We start from the raw sequence: 24,047 nt of genomic DNA, 5'->3' as shown, positions 1-24,047 counted from the left end.
TACAATGTATTAGGTAAAGGCCATAATAGTTATCAAAGAATCTTGGGCGTTCAGAAGAAGAAATTCAGGGGGGTGGGGGGCGCGTGAGGCTGGGAGTTCCCAGAAGGCATCAGTGACAGAATTTGAGCTGGACTCCTAAGGACGGATGAGTTTAAGCCCAAAAGTGAAGGACTGTCGTTCCTGGCAGAGGAAACCGAATGAGCCAAGGCGCTTTGGGACACAGACCCCCTGCCTGGCGCTGCAGGCACACACAACCTGGCACAAGGAGATTTACATCTCCGGGCCTTGGCTCAGAAACCTGTGACAATTACACCACACTTGCGCTTGGGAACAACTGGACAGATCTGTGTTGCTTTCGCCAAAGCTCTTGCCAGCGGTTAAGGCAGGAAGCCCTGGGAGGCGCGCAGGAGGACGGAAGCTCGGTAAAGCCGGCTCTCCACCCCTCTATCCTCGGCTTGCTGAATTATATACACTCCAGCTTCCAGAGAAAGAGGAAAGAAAAAGACCGGAAGGAGAAAAACAAACTCTCGGGGGCAGGGACGGGGGCCGTGCGCGGCCTGAGCCCGGCCGGGGTGGTGTGCCGGCCGCGCGGCCACAGTGGTTCCGGGACTCGCGACTGGGCGCGCCTCCCGCTGCCTTCCGGCCCCGAGCGGGGAAGCTGAGGCCGCGCTCCCACCTCCCCTCGGCTCAGCCTTGCACCTCCCGCCGCGTCACCCGTCCCCGCTCCGGCTCCTCGGGGGCCGCGCGGTCCGGGCCTACCCGCGGTCGGGCCACCTCCTCCCTCTCCAGAGTGACGAATCGGCGCCCGGCTGGCAAAGTACTGACATTCGGGGGGTTTTGAGGAACGTATGGAGCCTGAAAAAAATCTTTGACTGTACTAAACACCACCGCGTCCCCACTAGAACGTTTATTTTTCTGAAGATAGTCGGTTGGGGCCTGGAAAGGAATTAAGAAGAGTGTTGAAAGTGCGAGCGCGGAAGCTCGGGACGCGAGGGGCGGGGCGTGCGCGGGACAAAGGGAAGCGAGGCCGGAGCTGCGGGCGCTTTTTCTGCCCGCGGGTGAGTGTTTCCGACTGGGCCCGACTGGGTCGGGAGGGTGGAGAGGCGTGGGGTCCCGGCTTGGCTGGGGTTGCTGGGGGTTGCTGGGGTTCAGACTTGGCCGCGGGACCAGGGCCGGGGGCCGGTTGCGGCCTCTCTGAGGCCTAGCGGAGCGAGGGTGGGGATAGAGTCCCATTTGGGGCTCCTTTTGGGCGGCCAGAAGTGCCCCTTCCACTAAACCCGCGGAAGTGGTCAAAGCGCTTCTGCAAGCTCCTCTTCAGTAGAGTCGCTGGTAAAGTGCACCTTCACATCAAACCTAAACGAATCGATCTCAGGGGAAGCCCTTGGGGCAAGCTAAGCCCTTGGTCCTTACCCCCCGGAAGGTGGTTTCCCCTTGTCCAGGCAGCGATCTGAGGACTCACGGTGTGGCTTGGAGTGAAGAGCGAAAGCTCGGCAACAGTTTGGCCTGGGTTTGAAACCCAACTCGGACACTTCCTGACAGTGTGTCTTGAGTCAAGTTACTTATACTGAACGAGACTCCTTTTTTCCCTCCGTAAAATGGCAGTAGCAGTACATATCTCGTTGGTAGTGTGACTGTTAAACCAGATGATGTTAAAGTAGTAAACCTGTCCCGTATAAGGTATTCAACAAATAACTTCTCCAGGATTTTATGCCAGGCACCGGGGATGCATACAGTGGTGGACAGATGTACGAGATCACTCTTGAAATTTATGGTATAGCAAAAGAGATCAGTAATTTCAAAGTATTAACAATAAAATGTGACACACCAGGGAGCTTATGACAGTTATTATCCGGGCCCCCCACAGCAAGGCCTACTGGATGTTGACAGCCCACCCAAGCTTGAGCAGGAAGGAAATCTGCCCCAGACTCTGGTTTCCTGCCTGTACCTTAAGGAGAGACAGGAGACCCAGGTTGGGCCATTGAGAAAATAAATGATTTCTTTCTTTCTGCACCAGGCCTCTTACTCATAATGCTCCAGAAATGCCCTTAAAATACAAAACAGGAGCAAAAAAAAAAAAAAAAGTCATGTTTGTTTCTCATAATGTTGGAAGAAAATACTCTAGCAGTCATAGAAGTTATTTGCCTTTTTGCTAAAAATCAATGTTCGTCTCTTTGTACACATTGTGTGTAATGTATAGTGAGGTAAGGAACAAGTTCCTGTGTGTGTGGTCATGCCCTGAGCTAGTATTACTAGGACCAAAGTTGGTAAGAATTGAGCTAGGTACTGGGACAGCAATAATGAATTAGATGGTCCCTGTCTCCATTCAGCCCCCATATTAGCAGATGTAATATGATACCATTGATCTGTGTAAATTGGAGTACAAATGAGGGAACATTTAATTTTGTACAGATATGTCCAGAAATCTCCATTGAGGAGATATATTTTGAGTTGAGCTAAGAAAGATCAGTAAGAGTTTTTTCCAGTAGACTCTCAAAATTTATTCCCAGCGGTTATGAAGCTATTTACCATTATGTTGTTTTTTAGTCACTCAGTTGTGTCTGACTCTGGCGACCCCATGTACTGTAGGCTACCAGGCTCCTCTCTCCATGGGATTCCCCAAGTGAGAATACTGGAGTGGGTTCCCATTTCCTTCTCCGGGGATCTTCCCGACCCAGGGATTGAACTCGGGTCTTCTGCATTGGCAGGCGGGTTCTTTTACCGCTGAGCCACCGAGGAAGCTCCATTTACCACTGTAAGAGAATGTGACGTTTATTGTCACACCAGTTACCTTTTCCACTGCCTTCAGGAGTAAAATGCTGTTTTACTAGAAAGGAATCGTTATCCTAAAAGGAAGGCAGAGCTGTGGCTGATCAGGGAGCTGTCAGTGTCTGGTAGGCCTTGTTGAGGTAGGCCCCAATAATACATCATATTCTTTCATCACTGTATTAACCAGTTTGATTAAATGTTTACATGGCATCAGCAAAACGTTTTCCATACAAGAGGTGGCTCAGTATCAAAAAAAACAAAACAAAAAACTTGCAAGTACATGTCTAATTTTACTTTTTAATATCCCCTGTCATTTGTTTTAGTCATTTAATTCTGATCAACTAAGTGACCTAAAGAACTAGTAAAATATTTAAAAGGCTTGATTACTAGAAGATAATGTAATTTTACAAAGAAATATCAAACTACCCTATTCTTTAGAAAAACATTCTCTTATGCTTGCTGAGTTTTGATTATCTTTATTTTTCTTTTTTTTTTTTCCTTTTTTTTATTTTAGTGTCTCAGATTCATTCTTAAGGAACTGAGAACTTAATCTTCCAAAATGTCAAGTAAGTTTCATTTTTTATATTTATCAATCTATATTAATAAGAGACTAATGCCCTAGCAAATGGGAATTCCAAAATACTCTCATTTTTTTTTTCTTCAAAACAGGACCATTGGTAGTTTTGTTGCATAGTATTATATCTCAGTTGTTTACAAGAAGTTATTTATTTTCTTTCAAACAGAAAGACCATCTTATGCCCCACCTCCCACCCCAGCTCCTGCAACAGTAAGTTTTAATTTTCTTGTTAATGTAATAGCCAAGTCTGGCCTTGATACAAAAACCCAGATGTCTTCCAGTGACAGTCACTCAATCATCACAGCAACAGGATGAAAAATTCAGCTAAAAAACAGCACTTCCTACTAAATAAAATAACTCTGCATCTTACCTTGAACCAACCCCAACATTTAAAGAAACATACTACTGAAATGTCAACCTCCTATGCTCAGTTCTTTTTTTAATTAGAAATAAGTGGCAAGTTTAACACTTTTCTTGTCATCTCTGTTAAGAACCTTGAAAGCTAATATGAAATAAATGCTCATTCTGGCATTTATTGTTTTTAAACCTAACCTTCAATTGGTTACATTTTTCTCTTCCTATCTGTATATAATTTTCACATTAAATCAAACAATAAAGCTTCCAGTTCTATACTACCTTATTGTAAATCTTTATTTTCAAGCTGCTCAAGTAAGGATTTCATTATCTGTGGGTCAGATCCTGCTATTGAGTTTTATGCCATAAATAATAGTTTATTGGATTGAGACTTGATATGTTTCAAAGTGTATAAATAATAGTGAACCAGTTTTTTTCACCCAGCAAGCTCTGGCCCAGCTTGGTCAGCATGTAAAATAATTGCCCAATCCACAAAACAGATTTAACAGTAACTCTTCAGGCCTTGCTGAAATGGATTCCTTGTTATTTTTTTTTATTTAAAAGCAAAAACAAAACACTGTTAACATTGACCATATCCTACAAAAGCAGTTCTTTAACTAAAGCTGTTAGCCCTCCTTCCATACTCCCTACCCCTAAATTTCAGGCTAGCTTACTAATTAGGGCCTTGTGTAACTTTGTTTTCTCCACTAGATAAACTACTTTTATTTACTAACCTTCTGTATGTTTGTTTATCAACAATTTGTTTTTCCTTAGTAAGATGCTTTTAAAAAGGGATACTGTATCACATCTCAACTTTATATAACATACAGTTTCTAAAGTTACTTCCAGTAGATCTTAAAGTCCTGTGTTTGGTTTATTTCCTTCCTTAAAGAACATTTCTTACTACCATCTCCTTGGCACTCTGCTAGTGGCTATACAGGTGGAGTTGAACAATTGAGATTCCTGACCTCAAAGAGCTAACCATGTACTTCATTTTTGGAAATGGTATAACTGCAGTGTTTTAGTTTCAATTTTTTTTAAGTTCCCTTACTTAATTTTCTTACATTATTGCCTCATAATATTGAACAGTGATTATCATTGCGTATGCAACCTTTGAAGGTGTCATTTTGACGCAAATACTGCCTCTAACAGCGTATATTATCTTGAAGACATTAATTTTTTTGAGATAATAGAAATAGCTCAGAAACCAACCCTATGATTTCCTAAATGTAGAAAGGGATATTTTTACCTTTCTTTAATCATACTTCTGTACCATTATAATTTTACATTACACATAATATACAGAAGACTAGGGGTTAGTACATCCAACAGAATGGATATTAAATGAGTTATCCTCCTTTATTTTATTTCCATTTCTTCTTCCACCACCATCACCACCACCACCTCCACCTCCACCCACCACTACCACCCAAACGTACCACCACTCCAAGTAATATACACTTCTTTCGTGCCTTTGATACTTCATCTGTGTTTTGCCTACTTATATATGCTTGATTTGCGTCTTCTATAACTACATAGACTAGAAATTGATCACTTGTTCTCTTGTAAAGAATATCAAATGATTGATCTGCTTGAATGCCTTTTTTTTTGGACACTAAGGATATGTGCAGTGGCATGTTTTAGAAAATTGTGTTGATGATAGCTACAGCTTAGTTGGGATGTGTTGTTTATTTTACATTATACAATTCAGCATTGGTATTAATTGCATGTTAAAATGAAATTACTGTCACTTGTTTTGATTGAATTTCATTAGGTCAAATACCTTACTTTTGGTCTCTCTTTGCTACATCCTTTTTATGCACTATATTTGATTCTCATGAACATTGGATGTCATTTTATTAACCACAAAGGGCACTGCTATATAAGAGCCCATTTGTGATCACATCAACACATAATTTACAAAAGCCGAGAATTCTGTTGCTCCAACAAGCAATTGTGGTTGGAAAGAGCTAGGGCTATCAGGAAATCAGACGAGAAAAGAAAGTTCAAGTCTGTCTACTAGAGAAGTAGTTCACATTAAAACTAAATGCAGAAATTGTTCGTGATTGACCTGTGGAAGATGGATCAAAGAAGAGATGGAAGAGAAAGCCTTTAAAAGAATGACTGGGTTAAAAAGATCAGCCAGTACCCCCAGAATGAAATCCATGCATTTCTTACAAGTCTTTGTTTTGAAATCATGTTTGTGACATCCATTGAATCCCACATATGTTTTTTTCTATTGATGACTTCTGGCTTCCTGATTTGAATCTCTTCTCATTTCTCACACTATATAAAATGATTTAAAGTTGTCTTTGGAAGCAGTCCATTTCTTGTTTTTGTTTTTGGTAGATAAGTGCATTGGTGGCATTCATATGACTGTCAAATAAATCATGTTTTGTTTTGCATGTAAAGTGTTTTCAGACTCCTAGTTTATCACATTTCAAGCTTTCCAATCTCAGACATATATCGCTAAGTTGTTATTTCATATATTGACCATAAAGTGATCCTGAATGTTCGAGACACTTCAGTGTATTGCTTATCCTGAAAGACAAACATATTCACACTCATACAACCACCACTGGCCCCTGCAAAGAGACAGAAAGAGACAAAAAAAAAAAAAAACCACTTGCAGACTGGTTTTTCAATGAAAAAAAAAGAACAATTACAACACATCATTGCTTGTTTAAATTCAGGTTGCTTTTGCATGCCATATGCAGATCATTTTTCATTTCTGTGTTTTCCTCGTTTGAGCTCATTTCTCATTCGTGTTTTTGTCTCATTTGTTTCCATCAGCAAATGCCCAGCACACCAGGGTTTGTGGGATACAATCCATACAGTCATCTCGCCTACAACAACTACAGGCTGGGAGGGAACCCGGGCACCAACAGCCGGGTCACGGTAGGAGAATCAACTATTACAGCATCCAGCAAACAACTGGAATTGACCAGAAATGCCTTCAGATTTAGGTCCTTTTGAATCATCAGCACAGCCATTAAAAAAAAATTTAACCTGGCTTTTAGATTATTTTAAATATTCATTGTACAATCTTATACTGAAAAACAACAAAAAAAAATAGTGAGATCTGGATATGTATACAGAAGAAAAGGAGAATCCATTCTGTTTGGTGATTGGTAGAGATAAAGCCGTGGGTACTTAATGCTAGTACTCTATGTAGACAAACCTAGGATTCCCTATGGTTAAGATGCCCTTTTTGAGGCGAAGAGTATCTTTCATTTAAGGTAATTGGCATTAGGCTCAAGAACTATTTTCTTAATAAAGGCTGGGCTTATAGACCTGGCCTTTTTGGGCTATCCTACCAGTTTGAACTGCTGCACACAGTTATTTGTCTTTTGGATTTAACAGTTGACATAACTGAGATTCGTTTCTCCCTAGTTAAAAATATATTTGTGCCAATTCAAAGAATGGCAGAATGAAAGCTGAACAAAATTGAGTTACCAGACTATACATATCTACAACCAGAAGTACATTTATAGTTCAGAGGGTAAAGGATATGATTTCTGAAACTTAGATGTTTCACTTAAATAATCAGCCTAAGATACCAAAATTGGATGATGTACTTCAGACTTTTTTTTTTAACTTCAGACTGTTTACTTTAAAATTATCTTTAACTTCATTTAAGGAAATTTAAGGTACCCAAAAAACAAATAACTGTAACAGTGATTTACCAAAAATAGATAAATAAATCCAAAAGCCAAATGCCTACATACATTGGAATGTGATATTGGTAAGAATTTATACAACCCAGAATGGCTGTAAACTTTTTAATACCTGATTTTTGTTTGCTGTATTCAAAAATAATTCAATTAGTGTGACTTCAAAAAAGCCCTCTCACCCTGTAGTCAAGCTAGAGCAGAAAGCTTGTAACTACCAAACTATATGTCTATCTTGGTAAGCATATTGCTTAGCTTGATAGGTTTTGTTTGTCTAAATATTTCATTGTTTCTGCATAATTTGTACTTCATAAGCATATCAAGTTTTATGTGCCATGCATATTTCATGGTATCTGAAAAGAATTCTGACAAAGTGTGTGTATGTATGCATTTTACAATGCATACAATTTTTATGTGCATCGGTACTTGTTTTTCCCCTGGCCTGAATGTGTTGTTTGACAAGTGTAATGGGTGGCAAAGTAGTCAAATGATAAAGAACATTTTAATTTAATTAAGGGGCAGAATCAATTTTGGATCATTTATGTTAATACAGAAAATTATTCATGGGTAATAATCAAAAGAATGATTACATTTTAATAGCTCTATACAGTCAGCTCTTGATTATCTATGTTGATGGAAAAGTAATGGTGGTAACGGTAATATTAGAATCATTTGTATTTTATTTTCTGTAAGCATTTTGTTCCCAACTTGGATGTATCTGGGAATCCTTTTTTAATAAAGTGGTATCATTCAGTGGAGACTTAGCAGGAACAGGAAAGTACAGTCGCTGTCTCAGGACCTTGGCCAGTTTCTCCCCATTCCTTCTTGGGGATGTCGGAACCCAGTATTTGGAGTAAGCACTAGCTTTAGGGTAGATTAGTATGGGAAGGCTGTTGGGCATGGAAATGTTGATGTTCTGGTTCTTTACAGTTGTTTTATTTTGTATTATTGTCCTCTCAACACCATATTGAAGTGTAATCCAGGTGCTATGTAGACTTGAACTAAAGGGCCTAGGAAATGTGGAGGCTTTTAGCCTGTGTTAATCCTTCAACTTTTAGTGACCTCTCAGGTAATCATTCTTTACAAAAATTATGCCTAAAGTTTTATACTCCCTTTTTTTTTGTCTGTATATCTAATTTAAGCTCTGTTAGGACTCAGTAGATCTGATTTTGACCTTTATAAAAGTGTTATTTTAATATGACCCCATTTATGTGTTACTTTGTCGGGGAGCTTCTCTGGTATTATTGTCTGCAAATCACCTTAAGTCATTGATCTGAAAGAATGATTTGATGACACCCTGTGGAGTAGCTTCCCATAGGATCTACGAACATGTGGTTTTCCCGATGACTCCAGTAAACTTGAAGAGTTTTCAGACAATAAACACTTTATATACATAAGCATGTTGAAACCTTTTGGAGTGCTTATGGTAGCTATGAAGTGGAATTCACTTCTGGTCAGTTCTTCATCAGATGCTGATTAACATTTTCTTAAGTACAGATGTGAAAACAGATTGAGACAGAATGTTAAGAACAGTTCATTTCTGTGCTTTAATGGGAATTTCATCTCAGAAGAAAACCTTGGATAAGATCTTACCAGAGAAGCAGCTGAAAATTGGGAAGAAATAACACAAATCTCTTGAGTAGCCAAAATTTCACAAAACCATAGACTTTATTATTCATAGGGGACCTTCCTCTGTTGTAAGCAGTTTTAACTAGCATAATTAGTTGTTTTCCCCCAACTCATTGCCATTTGGAGAGAGGGACAGTTGCTGCTGGAGGTAGGTTTCCTGTCAGCAGCAAGGAAGGAAACAGCTAAAAAAGGGACATGCCTTCTAAAATCATAACTATCAGGTCATTTAATAAAGAAACCAGAGTTTTTCATACCTCAAACCAGGGGATTATAGTAAAGCAGTGGTTATAATTACGTACGGTGCAAACTGCCTTTTTTTTTTTTTTTTTAGAAGAGTAATGTTTGAGACATTTTAGAAAGATGTCTGTTTGAGATGGTTAATAAATTAAGACTATTGAGCGATATTAACCTTTAATGTCCTGAAAACCAGCTAGAATTTAAATTTGTTGTTATTGTTTTGGTTTGGTTCTGTTCGTATTTGTAAATTGACTGGTCAATGTGATGAAAATATGACCTCAACATGCAGATGATCCAGGTACCTTCCTTTGGGAGAAAAAAAAGAGGCAAATTCATTGTTATAAAATGCAGCTCTTTGAAAAATTTCAAGGAGCAAATATTACTGTAATTTGTTTTTGAAGTGTTCTAATTCATTTGTAACCCACTACGTGAAATTCTGAAGGTTTGTGTTGGCTGTGAGTTGGAGGTGCTTTCTAGTAACTTTATGTATGAAGAATCAGACTTTTGTGTGTTTCTTGCTCTGAATTCATGACAGAAGGTTAGCTTTGTAGAAATCCACACCCACCCACCCCCAGAGAACTCCTACCGCCCTGAGACAGGTCTCCTGTTGGCTGTTCGTACGGCTACTGTTGACAGTCTCACTTCACCCTGCTGCCCACTGCTGGCTGAAAGCAGGGTTTGTCTACCCAAGCGTCAGCATCCTGTGTGGTAAGAATACATGGGCGATGTGGAAAGAGAGGAATGCTGCTGCAGAGGTGAAATGCTTTCTTGTAAGTTCATGTATGAAGAAGCAGAGTTACTGACAAGTATATAGAGCTGGAGGGAGCCCTTCTCATAGGAAGAAGAAGCATTGTTTGAAAGTGGTAGAAGGGGTACAGACACACTCTTCCCTGAGCCCTTGGGTGAAAAATAAGGTTAGACTTGGGGTCTCAGCTGAGAATTGGCAGGGGGGGTTCCCTCTGGTTTTACCAGAAGAACAACATATGGGCGAGGGAGCAAATGCCACCTTAGTTTTCCTGTAAAGATTTGTTGATTCCTATCTTTTGATAATTAGAAGGAAGCCTTCTTCCTTCCCAGCCTGGCAGGAAAATCAATATCAGGAGTCTTCCAGAAATGTGGGGGAAACAAATGTAATTCAGCCATGATTTGATGCTGGGCCCTTGGTCAGATGCAGCAGTGTGTGCAGAGATGTGAGTTGGGGCAGAAGCAGCTCTCCTGTGCTGGGGGGGGGGGGGGGGGGGGGAGGCGGGGGGCATGGGGCTGCCTGCTCTCCTGCCTGGATTTAGCCTTTAGAAAGAGCTCATCTCCTCTATTTCTTTCCCTTTTGCCTTTCTCTCACCCACTTTCGTCTTTACCTTTTTTAAAAACTATTTTTCAGTCTCCTCACCTTCTGTTTCCCATTTCTTTTTTCTCTGTCTTCCCCCACAAAAATCAGCATTTTTAAAAACTTAAGTGGAGTTTCTTAACATACGTTCTCAAAGTAACTTAATCAGGCCCCGTTTCTGTCATTTCTCTGTTCCTGGTAAACTTGTTCACTCCTCCACTGTGACTAGGAGTACAAAAAAGGCGTGACTTCAGTGCACACTTCCTAATCTCCTTTATTTAAAAAAAAAAAAAAACCTAGATATGGGTATAGAACCTTAAGAAAAATAAAATCTCTAGTCATAGCAAAGGAGTAATAAGGTTTTTTGTTTGTTAGTTTTTCACTGTTGAATCTAGGGAGTAGGTTTTGTGGCGGTGGTAGTTGTTCATGTGGAAATGTGTTCCTGAAATGGTACAAATAGTAAATAGTCCCCAGTAGGCAGTGTGAGATGTGGTGAGTGCTGATCGGGTTCAGCTTCTGGTGAGATAATCAAGTGTTGACTGTATATGTAATGGTAAATTAAGCAAAATAAAAGGATGCCAGGTAATGTCCTAAATGTGGGACATCTGATGTATAACCATATATTTTTGCTGTATTGATAATTGTGTAATATTTTATTTGTTCTTACAGCCAGGTTGTCAAAGCAGTGGCAATAAACTGCTAAGTAACATATTAAAAAGCTCTGTGGTTAAAGTCATTTTCTTTATTTTCTTTTGATGTGAACATTTCTGAATTTGCAGTGATAGCTATTTTCAGTGGAGAAAATATAAGAATCTTGTATCCATGGACGAGTAGAAGAAAGGCGCATTAGAATTTTTAAAGGGACTCTCTTTTCAGTTTGCTGGTGAACTTCTAGCAATTGAGTAATGAACGTATTTAACTCTCTTCTAGGCGTCCTCTGGTATCACGATTCCAAAACCCCCAAAGCCACCAGATAAGCCGCTGATGCCCTACATGAGGTACAGCAGAAAGGTAGGTGCCCGGGAGCCAGCAAGGAATGAGGACTGCAGTCTTTGTTCTTTGCTTTACATCAAGGTTCAATGGACTTAGCCAGCCATTTTGTGCATGGTCAGAGGAGAGGATACAGGATCGCAGTTGTTAAAGACATTAGTTCTGATTTCAACATTCCAGAACTAAAATCCAACAAGAAAATGATTAAATAGACAGTTAAGGGCTTCCCTTTTATGCCAGTGGTTGAGCATCTGCCTACCAGTGCAGGGGACAAGGGTTCGCGCCCTGGTCCGGAAAGATCCCGCATGCCGCCGAGCAGCCGCTGCCCAGCACAGATGCCTGGAGTCTGTGCTCCGCAACAGGAGAGGCCCGCACACTGCAACCGGAGAGGGTCCCCTCTCGGTGCAGCTGGGAAAAGCCTGCACAGCGATGAAGACCCAGCCTGGCCCCAAAAATAATATAAATGTGCATATAATAAGCAGTTAAAATACTTAAGATAAAGTTGTGTAGCCAGCATTGTATAGTCTTTTGGAGAATATTTAATGACATGAGAAACATGTTAGGTGAAAAAAAGGAATGCAAGACTACAAGTACTGGTATCTTATTTTTATAAAAATAATAGGAAATACATGTCAGTTTGAATTTTTTTAAGAAAAGCCTAGAAGACAATGGTTATCTCTAAACAATCAACTTATGGTACTTTTTATTTTCTTCATACTTTTCTTGAATTTTTCTTTTTTTTGTTGGGGGGAAGGGGTGATGAACCTCCATTACTCTCCAAATAATAAGTATAGCTGATATCTTTATTAAAGATGAGCATTTACCTATTTTCACCACTACTTAGAAATTTTGAAATTTTTGGTCATAATTACTATATGTGTAATTTGACGGTATGTTGTATTATGCACAGTAACCGCATTCTTTCTAAACTCATGAATTTTTAGAAAGACATAGACTGTGTAGAGTTATCTCATCAAAGTGTCTGCAGTGTTTGGAGGTTTCTGAAATCTGCCTTAAAGTAACCCAGCAGAGGACCCTTGATAATTGTTGCAGCAGGCTGATGGGAACAATGGGTTTTGATACTATTCCTTGTGCCTTTGTTGATGATTGAAGTAAAGGTTTCTATATTAAAAAGTATTTGTAAAAGTCTGTGTTTTTAGGCATCAATACTAAAATCTGAACTGTTTCCTTTTCAAGGTCTGGGACCAAGTAAAGGCTTCCAACCCTGACCTAAAGTTGTGGGAGATTGGCAAGATTATTGGTGGCATGTGGCGAGATCTCACCGATGAAGAAAAACAAGAATATTTAAACGAATACGAAGCAGAAAAGGTAGGATGGAAACTACTGTGGGACAGGTACAAGATAAAGTTCATGAACACTTGCTTATTACTTATAAAAGAAACATACAATCTAATCAGACAGCTGAGGCTTCATCTGCCTGGGTCAAGTCACTCAATTTCTCTAGACTTCAGATTCCTTGTCTGTAAGAAGGAGATAGTTATCCTGTCTTTTGATGTTCAAATGAGATAATGTAAGTATTCATTATAACCTGCAAAATATTAATTCTAAAACAGAGAAACATTTGAATTTCAGATAGAATACAATGAATCTATGAAGGCCTACCATAATTCCCCCGCGTACCTTGCTTACATAAATGCAAAAAGTCGTGCAGAAGCTGCTTTAGAGGAAGAAAGTCGACAGAGACAGTCTCGCATGGAGAAAGGAGAACCTTACATGAGCATTCAGCCTGCTGAAGACCCAGACGGTAAAAAAATAGTGGGGTTTTGTTTATGCTTTCTCTGAGAATTAAAGTATGAGAAATCTCTTAAGTTGAAGTTTTGTTTCCTATCCTAAATGGAAAACAAAGCATAATTTAAGTGCCATTTCAATATTTTAAGTAATTATTTTGATTAAGATTTGTGTGTAAATTTCCCAAAGAAAAAGAAACACCCTTTTTAGCACAGAAAATAGCAAAAACTCCCTATTGTTTATCAAAATCTTTGTACTCAGAATGCATGAAAGGTTTTTTTAGTCATAATCAGAATTTTACCTCACTGCTTTTAAAAGTTAAATGCCTTCAAGTTATTGTTATTGGTTCCTTAAATCAGCTGAGTTAAAGGCTCTTAAGCGAGAACGTTAATGAGTGGGGAGAGACATTTTGAACTTTAGTTAATTCAGAAATCCAACTAGAATTTGTAAGTACAACTCATAATGATACTTATAAGGGTGTTTTATTGCCTAGTCGCCAGACTTAGAAGGGTGCTTTATTGCTTAGTCGCCAAGCCACATTGGATCTTTTGCAACCCCATGGACTGTAGCCCACCAGACTCTGTCCGTGGGATTTCCCAGGCAAGAATACTGGAGTGGGTTGCCATTTCCTCCAGGGGATCTTCCTGACCCCAGGGATCAAACCCACGTCTCTGCTTGGCAGGCAGGTTCTTCTCCACTGAGCCACTTAGGAAGCCCTGCGAGGGTGCATACCTGCAAATGTCACACACACACACGCGCGTGTGTAGCAGAGCTTCCTGATCAGCGTTCTGTGAAGGGTGTGCAGGTGTGCCTGTGCTCTCTGCTTCTCTGCAGCCAGGTGGGGTCTGAGGCCGCAAGGAGCGTCAGAGCCAGCCACCTCCAGCGATGAGTGTACGCATCCACAGAGCACGTGTGCTATACAGATCATTTTCCTCATGTGCTGCTGTGATGTGGAAGAGGTTGGAAGCTCTAGCTGCAAGCAACAAAAACATCAGGAAAATAATTTAAGATCCCATTTTAAAGTAGTAATAACAAAGAAGAAGCCTGTAAGGCCTTTAAGAAGAGACCTTTAAGAAAAGAAGCACTAATACCACTTAAAGACATGAATAAACTGAAATACTTGGAGAGAAAAACAAAAATGAATTTTTAAAAGAAAGGACTGGAATATTGACAAATATCCTCATAAATACAAATCTAATAAACATAGAGACTAGAATAGGGAATAGAGACAATAAAGCATATTAAGCAGAGTCAGCAGTGCTACAGACACACGAGCACATACAAACTCTTAATTGCTCAGATTGAATGATTAATGCAAGAAAAAAGCACAGAACTAAAAAATAGAAGAAGATCCAGTTTACAAATAATTGGAAGGATGGGAGGTCAGTAATAAGTGAGAACAAAGACTTGCAATATAGAAGCCATAAGTAGGAGTCAGATGAAGTTTTCACTAGGTGAAGGTAAGGAACAGCATGAGCCTGGAGAGGCGCTGAAGGAGACTCACTAAGGAATAGTCTGAAAAAGAGAACCTTTCTCTGTTCCTCAGGCTCCTGCCCGTTATATTTTTTAAGTTTAAAATATGATATTAGAACTAGAGCTGGCAGTAAGAAAGGACAGGAATAATTAAGATGCCAGGATAAGGATGACTTTAGACCTTGGACTTTACCCCTCAGAACAGAGTAGAAAGAGGAAGACTTGGGGGGTGGAAATGTACATAAAACCAAGAGGAAGGCTGAAGGTCCACAAGTACAGCAGCTGCTCACTCTAGCAGAGAAGACCTACAAGCCTACAGGACATAGGCAGTTACCCTCACGAGATAGTGCAGGCTTTTTTTTTAGAAAGAGAATATTCATGAGATAAAGTAAATACCTGCTGAATTAGAAAATATAAACCTACCCTCCCCTTCCCCAAAAATCAATCAGCCGACTAAAATGTAAGGAAAGATAGATGCAGACTTCCTTGGTTAAGTCTATGCCCTCCCAATGCAAGGGGTGTGAGTTCGAGCCCTTTTTGGGGAACTAAGATGCCACGTTCTGTTCAGCATGGGCAAAAAATAATAAATTTTCTTAAAAAGGAAAGACAAACCCGTATTGCTAAGACTTTACCAGTGATCAACACTGGGGACATATGAAAGAAGAACAATAATAAAAAGGAAACCTAGATGGGTAACCTAGCACAAATGTATATAATCCTAAGTGTGAATATGAAAAACTCTCCCTTAAGAAGTAAAAAAGTCACAGAATTTTTTTAATGGTATCTTTTGTTCCAGTAATTTTAATTTCAGAAGTACATATCCTAAAGAAATTACTTGAAACAAAAATAATTGGCACAAGAGTTCATAGTGGTGGTATTTCTGATAATAAGAGTTTCAGTAACTACTTAAGTATCATATATTAAGGGACGTGCTAAAATGACACAGCAGCAGAGTTAGGGCCTTTGCAGTAGAGTTTCCTACACTGTGGTCCCCCGCCTCTGATAGAGGAACTTTTGTTTTAATGTGTATTGCTTAGGAGGAAGCGCTTTTTTAAAAAGTTAGTTGATTTAAATAAAAATATTAACAAATAATAGCACATATTGTTAGCAGATATGTCAAAAACTGGTAATGATAAGTGCAAAGGTTCAGTTCAGTCACTCAGTCGTGTCTGACTCTTTGCGACCCCATGGACTGCAGCATGCCAGGCCTCCCTGTCCATCGCTAACTCCTAGAGTTTACTCAAACTCATGTCCATTGAGTAGGTGATCCCATCCAACCATCTCATCCTCTGTCATCCCCTTCTCCTCCTGCCTTCAATCTTTCCCAGCATCAGGGTCTTTTCAAACGAGTCAGCTCTTGGCATCCGGTGGCCAAAGTATTGGAGTTTCAGCTTCAACATCAGCCCTTCCAATGAATATTCAGGACTGATTTCCTTTAGGATGGACTGGTTGGATCTCCTTGCAGTCCAAGGGACTCTTAAGAGTCTTCTCCAACACCACAGTTCTAAAGCATCAATTCTTCAGTGCTCAGCTTTCTTTATAGTCCAGCTCTCACATCCATACATGACTACTGGAAAAACCATAGCCTTGACTAAACAGACCTTTGTTGGCAAAGTAATGTCTCTGCTCTTTAATATGCTGTCTAGATTGGTCATAACTTTTCTTCCAAGGAGTAAGTGTCTTTTAATTTCATGGCTACAGTCACCAACTGCAGTGATTTTGGAGCCCAAAAAAATAAAGTCCGCCACTGTTTCCACTGTTTGCCATAAAATGATGGGACCAGATGCCATGATCTTAGTTTTCTGAATGTTGAGTTTTAAGCCAACTTTTTCACTCTCCTCTTTCACTTTCATCAAGAGGCTGTTCAGTTCTTTTTTGTTTTCTGCCATAAGGGTGGTATCATCTGCATATCTGAGGTTATTGGTATTTCTCCTGGCAGTCTTGATTCCAGCTTGTGCTTCATCCAGCCCAGAATTTCTCATGATGTACCCTGCATATAAGTTAAATAAGCAGGGTGACAATATACAGCCTTGACATACTCCTTTTCCTATTTGGAACCAGTCTGTTGTTTCATGTCCAGTTCTAACTGTTGCTTCCTGACCTGCATACAGGTTTCTCAAGAGGCAGGTCAGGTGGTCTGGTATTCCCATCTCTTTAAGAATTTTCCACAGTTTGTTGTGATCCACACAGTCAAAGGCTTTGGCATAGTTAATAAAGCAGAAATAGATGTTTTTCTGGAACTCTCTTGCTTTTTTGATGATCCAACAGATGTCGGTAATTTGATCTCTAGTTTCTTTGCCTTTTCTAAAACCAGCTTGAACATCTAGGAGTTCACGGTTCACGTATTGTTGAAACCTGGCTTGGAAAATTTGGGACATTACTTTACTAGCATGTGAGATGCTTGCAATTGTGCGGTAGTTTGAGCATTCTTTGGCACTGCCTCTCTTTGGCACTGGAATGAAAGCTGACCTTTTCCAGTCCTGTGGCCACTGCTGAGTTTTCCAAATTTGCTGGCATATTGAGTGCAGCGCTTTTCACAGCATCATCTTTTAGGATTTGAAATAGCTCAACTGGAATTCTACCACCTCCCCTAGCTTTGTTCATAGTGATGCTTCCTAAGACCCACTTAGGCAAAGTGTAATAATGTAAGTGCAGAGGTGAAAGTGAAGTGAAGGTCGCTCAGTCGTGTTCGACTCTGCGATCCCATGGACTGTATAGTCCATGGAATTCTCCAGGCCAGAATACTGGAGTGGGTAGCTGTTCCCTTCTCCAGGGGATCTTTCCAACCCAGGAATTGAACCCAGGTCTCCCGCATTGCAGGTAGATTCTTTACCAGCTGAGCCACAAGGGAAGCCCTTGTGCAAAGGTAATAGCTACTAAAAATAAGCTTGTAAACTAGACCCATACTATATGTATATGAACTTGAGTGAATAGAAATAACGTGTGATACCTTCATACACTGATAACAAATGTATAAGTGTATAAATTGATAAAAATTAAAAGTGAAATTTAGAACTAAACCTTTTTTAAGGCCTTAGTGTTATTTTAATCTGATAAAATATATATGCCCGCCTGGGAAACTGCTATTACTAGAGGTAATGTTTTTTCTGCAGTGGGCGTTTTCCTTACTTGGAATTGCTACAGTGACAAAGACACCAAAAAGTTCCTGTGTATCATCAGTTGTAAAAGCTTTGAATTACTATCCAAAGAGTGAAATATTTGGCAGAATCTGTACTGCTGTCACGTGCAGCCTTCACATTGATTTCCAGGCCAAAGACACTTGGTTATATCTCATTTGTGTTTCAGCCAAATATCAGATGCACATCCTCACTTAAAAGATTTTGTGAGAAAAACCAGCATCTTGGCCGGTGAACACATTGTATCCTCTGTGTGGTTTTTATCAAGTGACTGCCCTGGTGCTCCCTTGATGCCCTTTAAACCCACTTATTAGTCCAGTGAGGACCATGGCTCCTTGGTAACTAAGTGTTAACATTGTCACACTCTCCTGATTATGGTAATTGGCGACCTGATTACCGGATCATGTTGTTTATTCCAGATTATGATGATGGCTTTTCAATGAAGCATACAGCCACCGCCCGTTTCCAGAGAAACCACCGCCTCATCAGTGAAATCCTTAGTGAGAGTGTGGTGCCAGACGTCCGGTCAGTTGTCACAACAGCTAGAATGCAGGTTCTTAAACGACAGGTCCAGTCCTTAATGGTTCATCAGGTAAAGACAGAAAACATTTGTTATAGTAAGATGGGCCTGTGCCGTAGGTGCCTAGTAACCTGATTGTATACCAGGCATGAGTGTGCCTGTTAAATATTTATGTCCAATCTAACCTGTTCCTGATTCAGGGAAGAGGCTGGAGGGAGTAGACCCTTCCCAGAGATTTAATAAGTTTGTCATTAAAACTGTAACAGGGAACCTTTTGACGGAAACTGTATTTGTTAAGAATTTTGAGACATCCTATCAGCCTTTACTAGCATACTAAATGTTTTTCTTCCAAAACATTGCTGAGAGCTGACAGTATTGTCTAACTTACTCTTGTTAATGAGTCATTCTCTCTGTGCTGCATTTTTACATTTTTTAAATCTTAGCACATTATATAATAAGTAATTTAAATTAAAAATGCAAAACACTTAGCACACTGTGAAAAAGTGGACCATTAAAATAAAAGAGACATATTTTCTGTGTTTGACATTAGCTTTAGAGAAGATAATTTAGTAGTAAATAACAAAACCTAATCTTATCTTTTACAGCGAAAATTAGAAGCTGAACTTCTTCAAATAGAGGAGCGACACCAAGAAAAGAAGAGGAAATTCCTGGAAAGCACAGACTCATTTAACAATGAGCTTAAAAGGGTATCGATTTAATATGTTAACTATACTTGTATCACTGTGTCTGTTACTTTTTTTTTCCTCATTCTTTTTTCCAAAATAGTGTGTTTATATATTGTCATTCACTTTGAAACAGGGTTAACTTTGCTATAGCTGGTAAGATCTTTACTTTACAAAATAATTTCCATTTTCTGGCAACCTTGCAATAGGTTTGAAACATTGTATAGTATACACGTTCAGTGAACTAGGCCTGAGGCTCTAGAACCCTCTGATATTTTAAACTCTCATACACTTGTGAATTATTTTCATTGCAACTTATTCATCAAATGTCTTTATTAGCTGTAGCTCACAGTTAGCACTTCACATGAAAACAAGTAAATGTAGTGTTGGCAGCCTGAAATATAAAATAGAAGCTTTGAATATAAGCCAGTGCTTTGAGCGTTGCTTCACCAACTATTCTGTAACACTTGATACTACATGGCTGCTAGGGCAACTTTCCTGTAACCACAAGAGCTTGTTTTTTTCCTGCCATATATATGAATATAGTTCTTAGCCAAGAAAACCCACTTGTGAAATAATTTCTCTGGTTCAGAGATTGTAAGAAAAGAACATTACTAAGAGAGTGTTTTGTTTTCTGACTACTAGTTGTGTGGTTTGAAAGTAGAAGTGGATATGGAGAAAATTGCTGCTGAAATTGCACAGGCTGAGGAACAGGCTCGAAAAAGGCAGGAGGAAAGGGAAAAAGAGGCCGCAGAGCAAGCGGAGCGCAGCCAGAGCAGCGTTGTTCCCGAGGAGGAGCCAGCAGCGAGTAAGACCGAGGAAAAGAAGGAAGACGAAAGCATTCCGATGGAGACAGGTAACCTGCCTGTTGATTGCAGAGTAAATGTTGAGGGTTTTTACAGCTGTCTTTAATTCTGATTTTCCTTTCTCAGTGCTTTCTGGAGGTCACTCTGTTAATTTTGCCTCTTGAATTATTCTCCATCTGACATACGCATTTTTTCTTCCCAAATCTTAACCTCTTATAATAGATTCCCTTAAAGTGTTAATATTGGTACAAAATAGGAGTGATGTGTTGCCTTTAGTCTGGCTGTTTGAGGTCTTGGGTATTTGCCCAGATTGAGTCACGTCATTCCCTGACTTGGGGATAGAAAGTATTGAATGTAGTGGTTTAATGGTTAAGGGTACTGGCCTAGAGGCCCACAGATCTGGGGACTGTTTCACCCCATGCTAGCACTGTGTCCTTCAGTCTAGGTAAGTTAATTCCAGTTTCCTCCTTTGTAAGTATTCTAGCACCCACCTCTTGAAATTGAGTTCCCAAGAATAAGAAGCAGATGTACATAAAATCATCATTACTGGATTTGACATGGTATTGGCACTCAGTATTTTAACCTTTATTGCTAAAATTGTTTAAACAGCGTGTGGTCTTTGCACTTAAGATCAGTCGTCTTTGGTGACCTAGAACAGAGTTGGGCAAATAAAACCTGCAGGCCAAATCCTGCCTGCCACCTAGTTTTATAAATAAAGTTTTATTGGAAAAGTTTTATTAAGTTCTATTTTATTTTATTAAAGTTTTATTTGTTTACACATTATCCGTGGCTGCCTTGGGGCTCCAGCCGTGTAGTTGAGTAGTTGCAACTGAGACAGCCTGACTCACAAAAGCTGAAGGTTTCCTATCTCGTCTTTAAAGAAAGTGTTTATTGATTCCATCCTAGAAAAATTCATACTTCCAGTTCTACTGATTTTCCTGACTAAAAGCATGCCTCAAGGCAAACAGTAACGTGTAAAGCTTATGTAAAGTACAGATCACATCAGTTGTTGGTTGGAATCTTGGGGTTGCCCTGCGCGCTGTTGTGACCCTGCCCAGCACCCTGTGTAGTAAACAGAACTGAGCTGGAGATACGGGAAACAACCGAAAGCTCCCTGGGCTATCATCACAAGAGCGAGAGGGGCCACAGTCACACTTGGCGCTCTGCTGACAACTGCTGATGTGAAATCTGGAAAATATTAAGTGGAATGTACTGTCTTTACCAGATATTTCTACAGAATGTAATTCAGCAGATTAACATTTCAGATAGTCAGATTTTAAGTTTAATTATCTGAACCTTTTTATGTTTTGTGTGCACGTGTTTTTTATCTTAACAAATTTGGAGCATGAACACGTTTTGTGGTTAAAGCAAGAGCATAAGAATGAAAGTATGGTTCCTCCACTCATTTGGCAGCTGGAACACCACTCAGTCCTCTGCCACTGTTTTGTCATCTGTGAATAGAGTACGCCTGTAGGTCTTTGGGCTTCCCAGGTGGCTCAGTGGTAAAGAATCCTCCTGCCAAGCAGGAGACCTGGGTTCGATCGCTGGGTCAGGAAGATCCCCTGGAGAAGGAAATGGCAACCCATTCCAGTATTCTTGCCTGAGAAGTCCTATGGACAGAAGAGACTGGCAGACTGCAATACATGGGGTCACAGAGTCAGACACAACTTGGCAACTAAACCACGACCTCCATAGGTCTTTACTCAAGTTTTTATCCTCCTAGCTGAAGAAAAAAGCTGAAGAAAATCATTTCAGACTATTGGAGCAATAACAGAAAGCAGTCTACCATGACCTAGAACAAAATACTTTATCAGTCTTGTACCATTTCCTTCCCTGCTTTCTTACTCATTAAATCCAAGCACTTCACACAGCATTGTCCAAAGAAATATGTCCCTGTATAATTAGAAATGTTCTGCTGCTGACTCTTTTTAATGAAATTTAAATGAAATTAATTTTAATAAGTCTTCAAATACCACTATGCACTTTAGACTTAGAGCACATTGAAATTTGGAAGCTAAATTTTCAGCAGAAATACTTGATCTGTATTTACATTCAAAATTTACAGTTAAAAAGTAGATTTTTTTCCCAAATTCCAACTTGTTTTAAACATGCTGAAAGTTCCTCGGTCACACTAGTCCATCTCAGGTGCTTGATGTGTGTATTCATGTGTAGTGAGTGGCTGCCTTGTCATTGGATGCTGCAGCTCTGGAGTGTCAGTACAGTTAGAAGAGTAAATTTTTGTCTGGGAACTAACAGTGACAAATGTGTGATTACAGAGGAGACACACCTTGAGGATACGACAGAAAGCCAGCAGAATGGTGAAGAAGGCACGTCTACTCCTGAGGACAAGGAGAGTGGGCAGGAAGGGGTGGACAGTCTGGCAGAGGAAGGGACCAGTGATAGCAACACTGGCTCAGAAAGCAACAGCGCAACCGTGGAGGAGCCACCAACAGATCCCGTACCAGAAGACGAGAAAAAAGAATAAATGTTGCCTTGTTTTATGTGTTCTAAATAACTTTTTTAAATGAAAAAATGTTTTTTGAGTTTTAATGGTGTTATGTGGTTTGTGTATTAATATTGTTCTTGTCCATATCACACCACCAAAGGCTTTTGGACCATTTAGCATCACGAGCTGAATGGCACAGTCATCTTTCGTAAGCGGTTGCAAAGATGTTTCTTTGGATCTTATTTCTAGCCCTCAACTGCTGAGAGCCTCAGAATTTAGATTAACTGAGAAAATGCCCACCTCTTTTAGAGAATTATCCTTTGATGCTGCAGAATCTACTTGTACAAATGCCTTCCTACAGCTCACTTGGGTGCTTACCAAAGCCATAGCTTTAAGCCTTCCCAGTCCCCATCAATAGCTTCCTGAAGGTCCGCTTTCCTGTTTCCTTCCACAAAGAGCAGCTTCTTGAGAACGTAATCATGTATGAGTGAGTATTTGTTCACTTACCCTTTTTTATTTTTCATCAGTGTCAGATATCAAGAGTTGTGTTAATGTGTTGAGTGTACCTACAACCACACTTGGATTGTATTGATCCAGAAATAGTCTCCATAGTTAGTTACTGGCTTATAAAATAGTCATTAAAGTGAACATGGCACATATACACTTATCTATACTGCCTTTTGTTGTAATTAATATTGGATATGTTCTGAGAGAACATAAAGAGAACTCATCTTTATTGTACAGGGGGAAAAAAATACTGTTTTTCCCTGAGTTTTCCAAAGACAGAGTAGATCACAAAACTGAAGGAAGTAAATATTCTCGTAATGGAATATGTAACTTCAAAACGATTAGCCCATTCTGGAAAGAAAACAGCTGGGAATTAAGGTTCATCCACTGGAAATTGTTTTACAATAATCAAAACATTTAAAACCTCAAGGCTCAGGATCCCATAGGTCAGAGCCAACCTTTTTGATAAACTCTTAGTAAAGTCTTAGAGACTAGAAGCAAGATAGTTTGTGACAAATATGCGTTCTAAAAACTAGAATAGATTTTTACTGAATAGTGGTATAACTGATGGTATATGTTTCTTAAAGGTCCAAATGTAATAAAAAAAATGGAAAAAAGAGTCTCAGTGTTCTTGATGCACTAAATATTCTCATGCAAGGCAAGCTGATAATTCTGTTACTATGATGTAGTGACAACATGGAGGGGCCTTTCACAGCTGTTAATGAATTTGCTTATCCAGATAAGGTCCTGTCTCACCAAAGTACGTAAACTGCTGTAAGTAAGTTCATTTGTACAAGACACTTGAGAAAATGCGTATCTTTATATTGTAGTCAGGTCACATGGTCTTCAACCCCAAAAGTAGTAAGTTTCTACATTCACAAATGAGAAAAAAGTTTTACACTGACAAAAAAATATGTCCAAATAATGGTAAACCCTTTACTTACATGTAGATAGCTTGTCTATATGGACAAGACTTGATTTATAGTGAACTCACTGCAACTGAGCTCACAGCCCACAGTGACTATGACTGACCAGCCTCCTGAGAGTGAGAGGAGGAAAGGAAACAGCTGGGAACACCCCTTGGTACCTGTTTTTTTTTCTTAAAAACACATGGAATCTTTCTCCTGTTGCTTTCTGAATCAAAAACTAATGTCTCAGGGACTTCTGGTGATGGTCCA

At 39.7% G+C, this 24,047-nt stretch overlaps 1 protein-coding gene across 1 annotated transcript; it reads left to right on the top strand.

Annotated features, from left to right (window-relative positions):
• The first annotated feature begins 491 nt into the window (after positions 1–491).
• Positions 492–22,466, top strand: SMARCE1 (SWI/SNF related, matrix associated, actin dependent regulator of chromatin, subfamily e, member 1). Its single transcript, XM_043904490.1, has 11 exons — positions 492–1,058; positions 3,281–3,332; positions 3,510–3,553; positions 6,491–6,595; positions 11,489–11,569; positions 12,746–12,877; positions 13,142–13,313; positions 18,327–18,499; positions 19,033–19,134; positions 19,756–19,966; positions 22,193–22,466. Exons 2-11 carry the CDS (start codon positions 3,326–3,328, stop codon positions 22,399–22,401), a joined length of 1,236 nt encoding a protein of 411 aa, XP_043760425.1. The 5' UTR covers positions 492–1,058; positions 3,281–3,325; the 3' UTR covers positions 22,402–22,466.
• The last annotated feature ends 1,581 nt before the right edge of the window (positions 22,467–24,047 follow it).

Source organism: Cervus elaphus, chromosome 5 (assembly GCF_910594005.1).
Source record: "Cervus elaphus chromosome 5, mCerEla1.1, whole genome shotgun sequence".
Taxonomy (NCBI): Eukaryota; Metazoa; Chordata; class Mammalia; order Artiodactyla; family Cervidae; genus Cervus; species Cervus elaphus.
Note: the sequence above shows the minus strand (reverse complement) of the source record. Positions and strands in the feature narration are given on the sequence as shown.

Excerpts from the sequence above, each read along its gene's own strand:
- SMARCE1 (XM_043904490.1), top strand. Across the intron at positions 3,554-6,490 it reads CCACCCCAGCTCCTGCAACA|CAAATGCCCAGCACACCAGG; the intron begins GTAAGTTTTAAT and ends TGTTTCCATCAG. Across the intron at positions 6,596-11,488 it reads GCACCAACAGCCGGGTCACG|GCGTCCTCTGGTATCACGAT; the intron begins GTAGGAGAATCA and ends ACTCTCTTCTAG.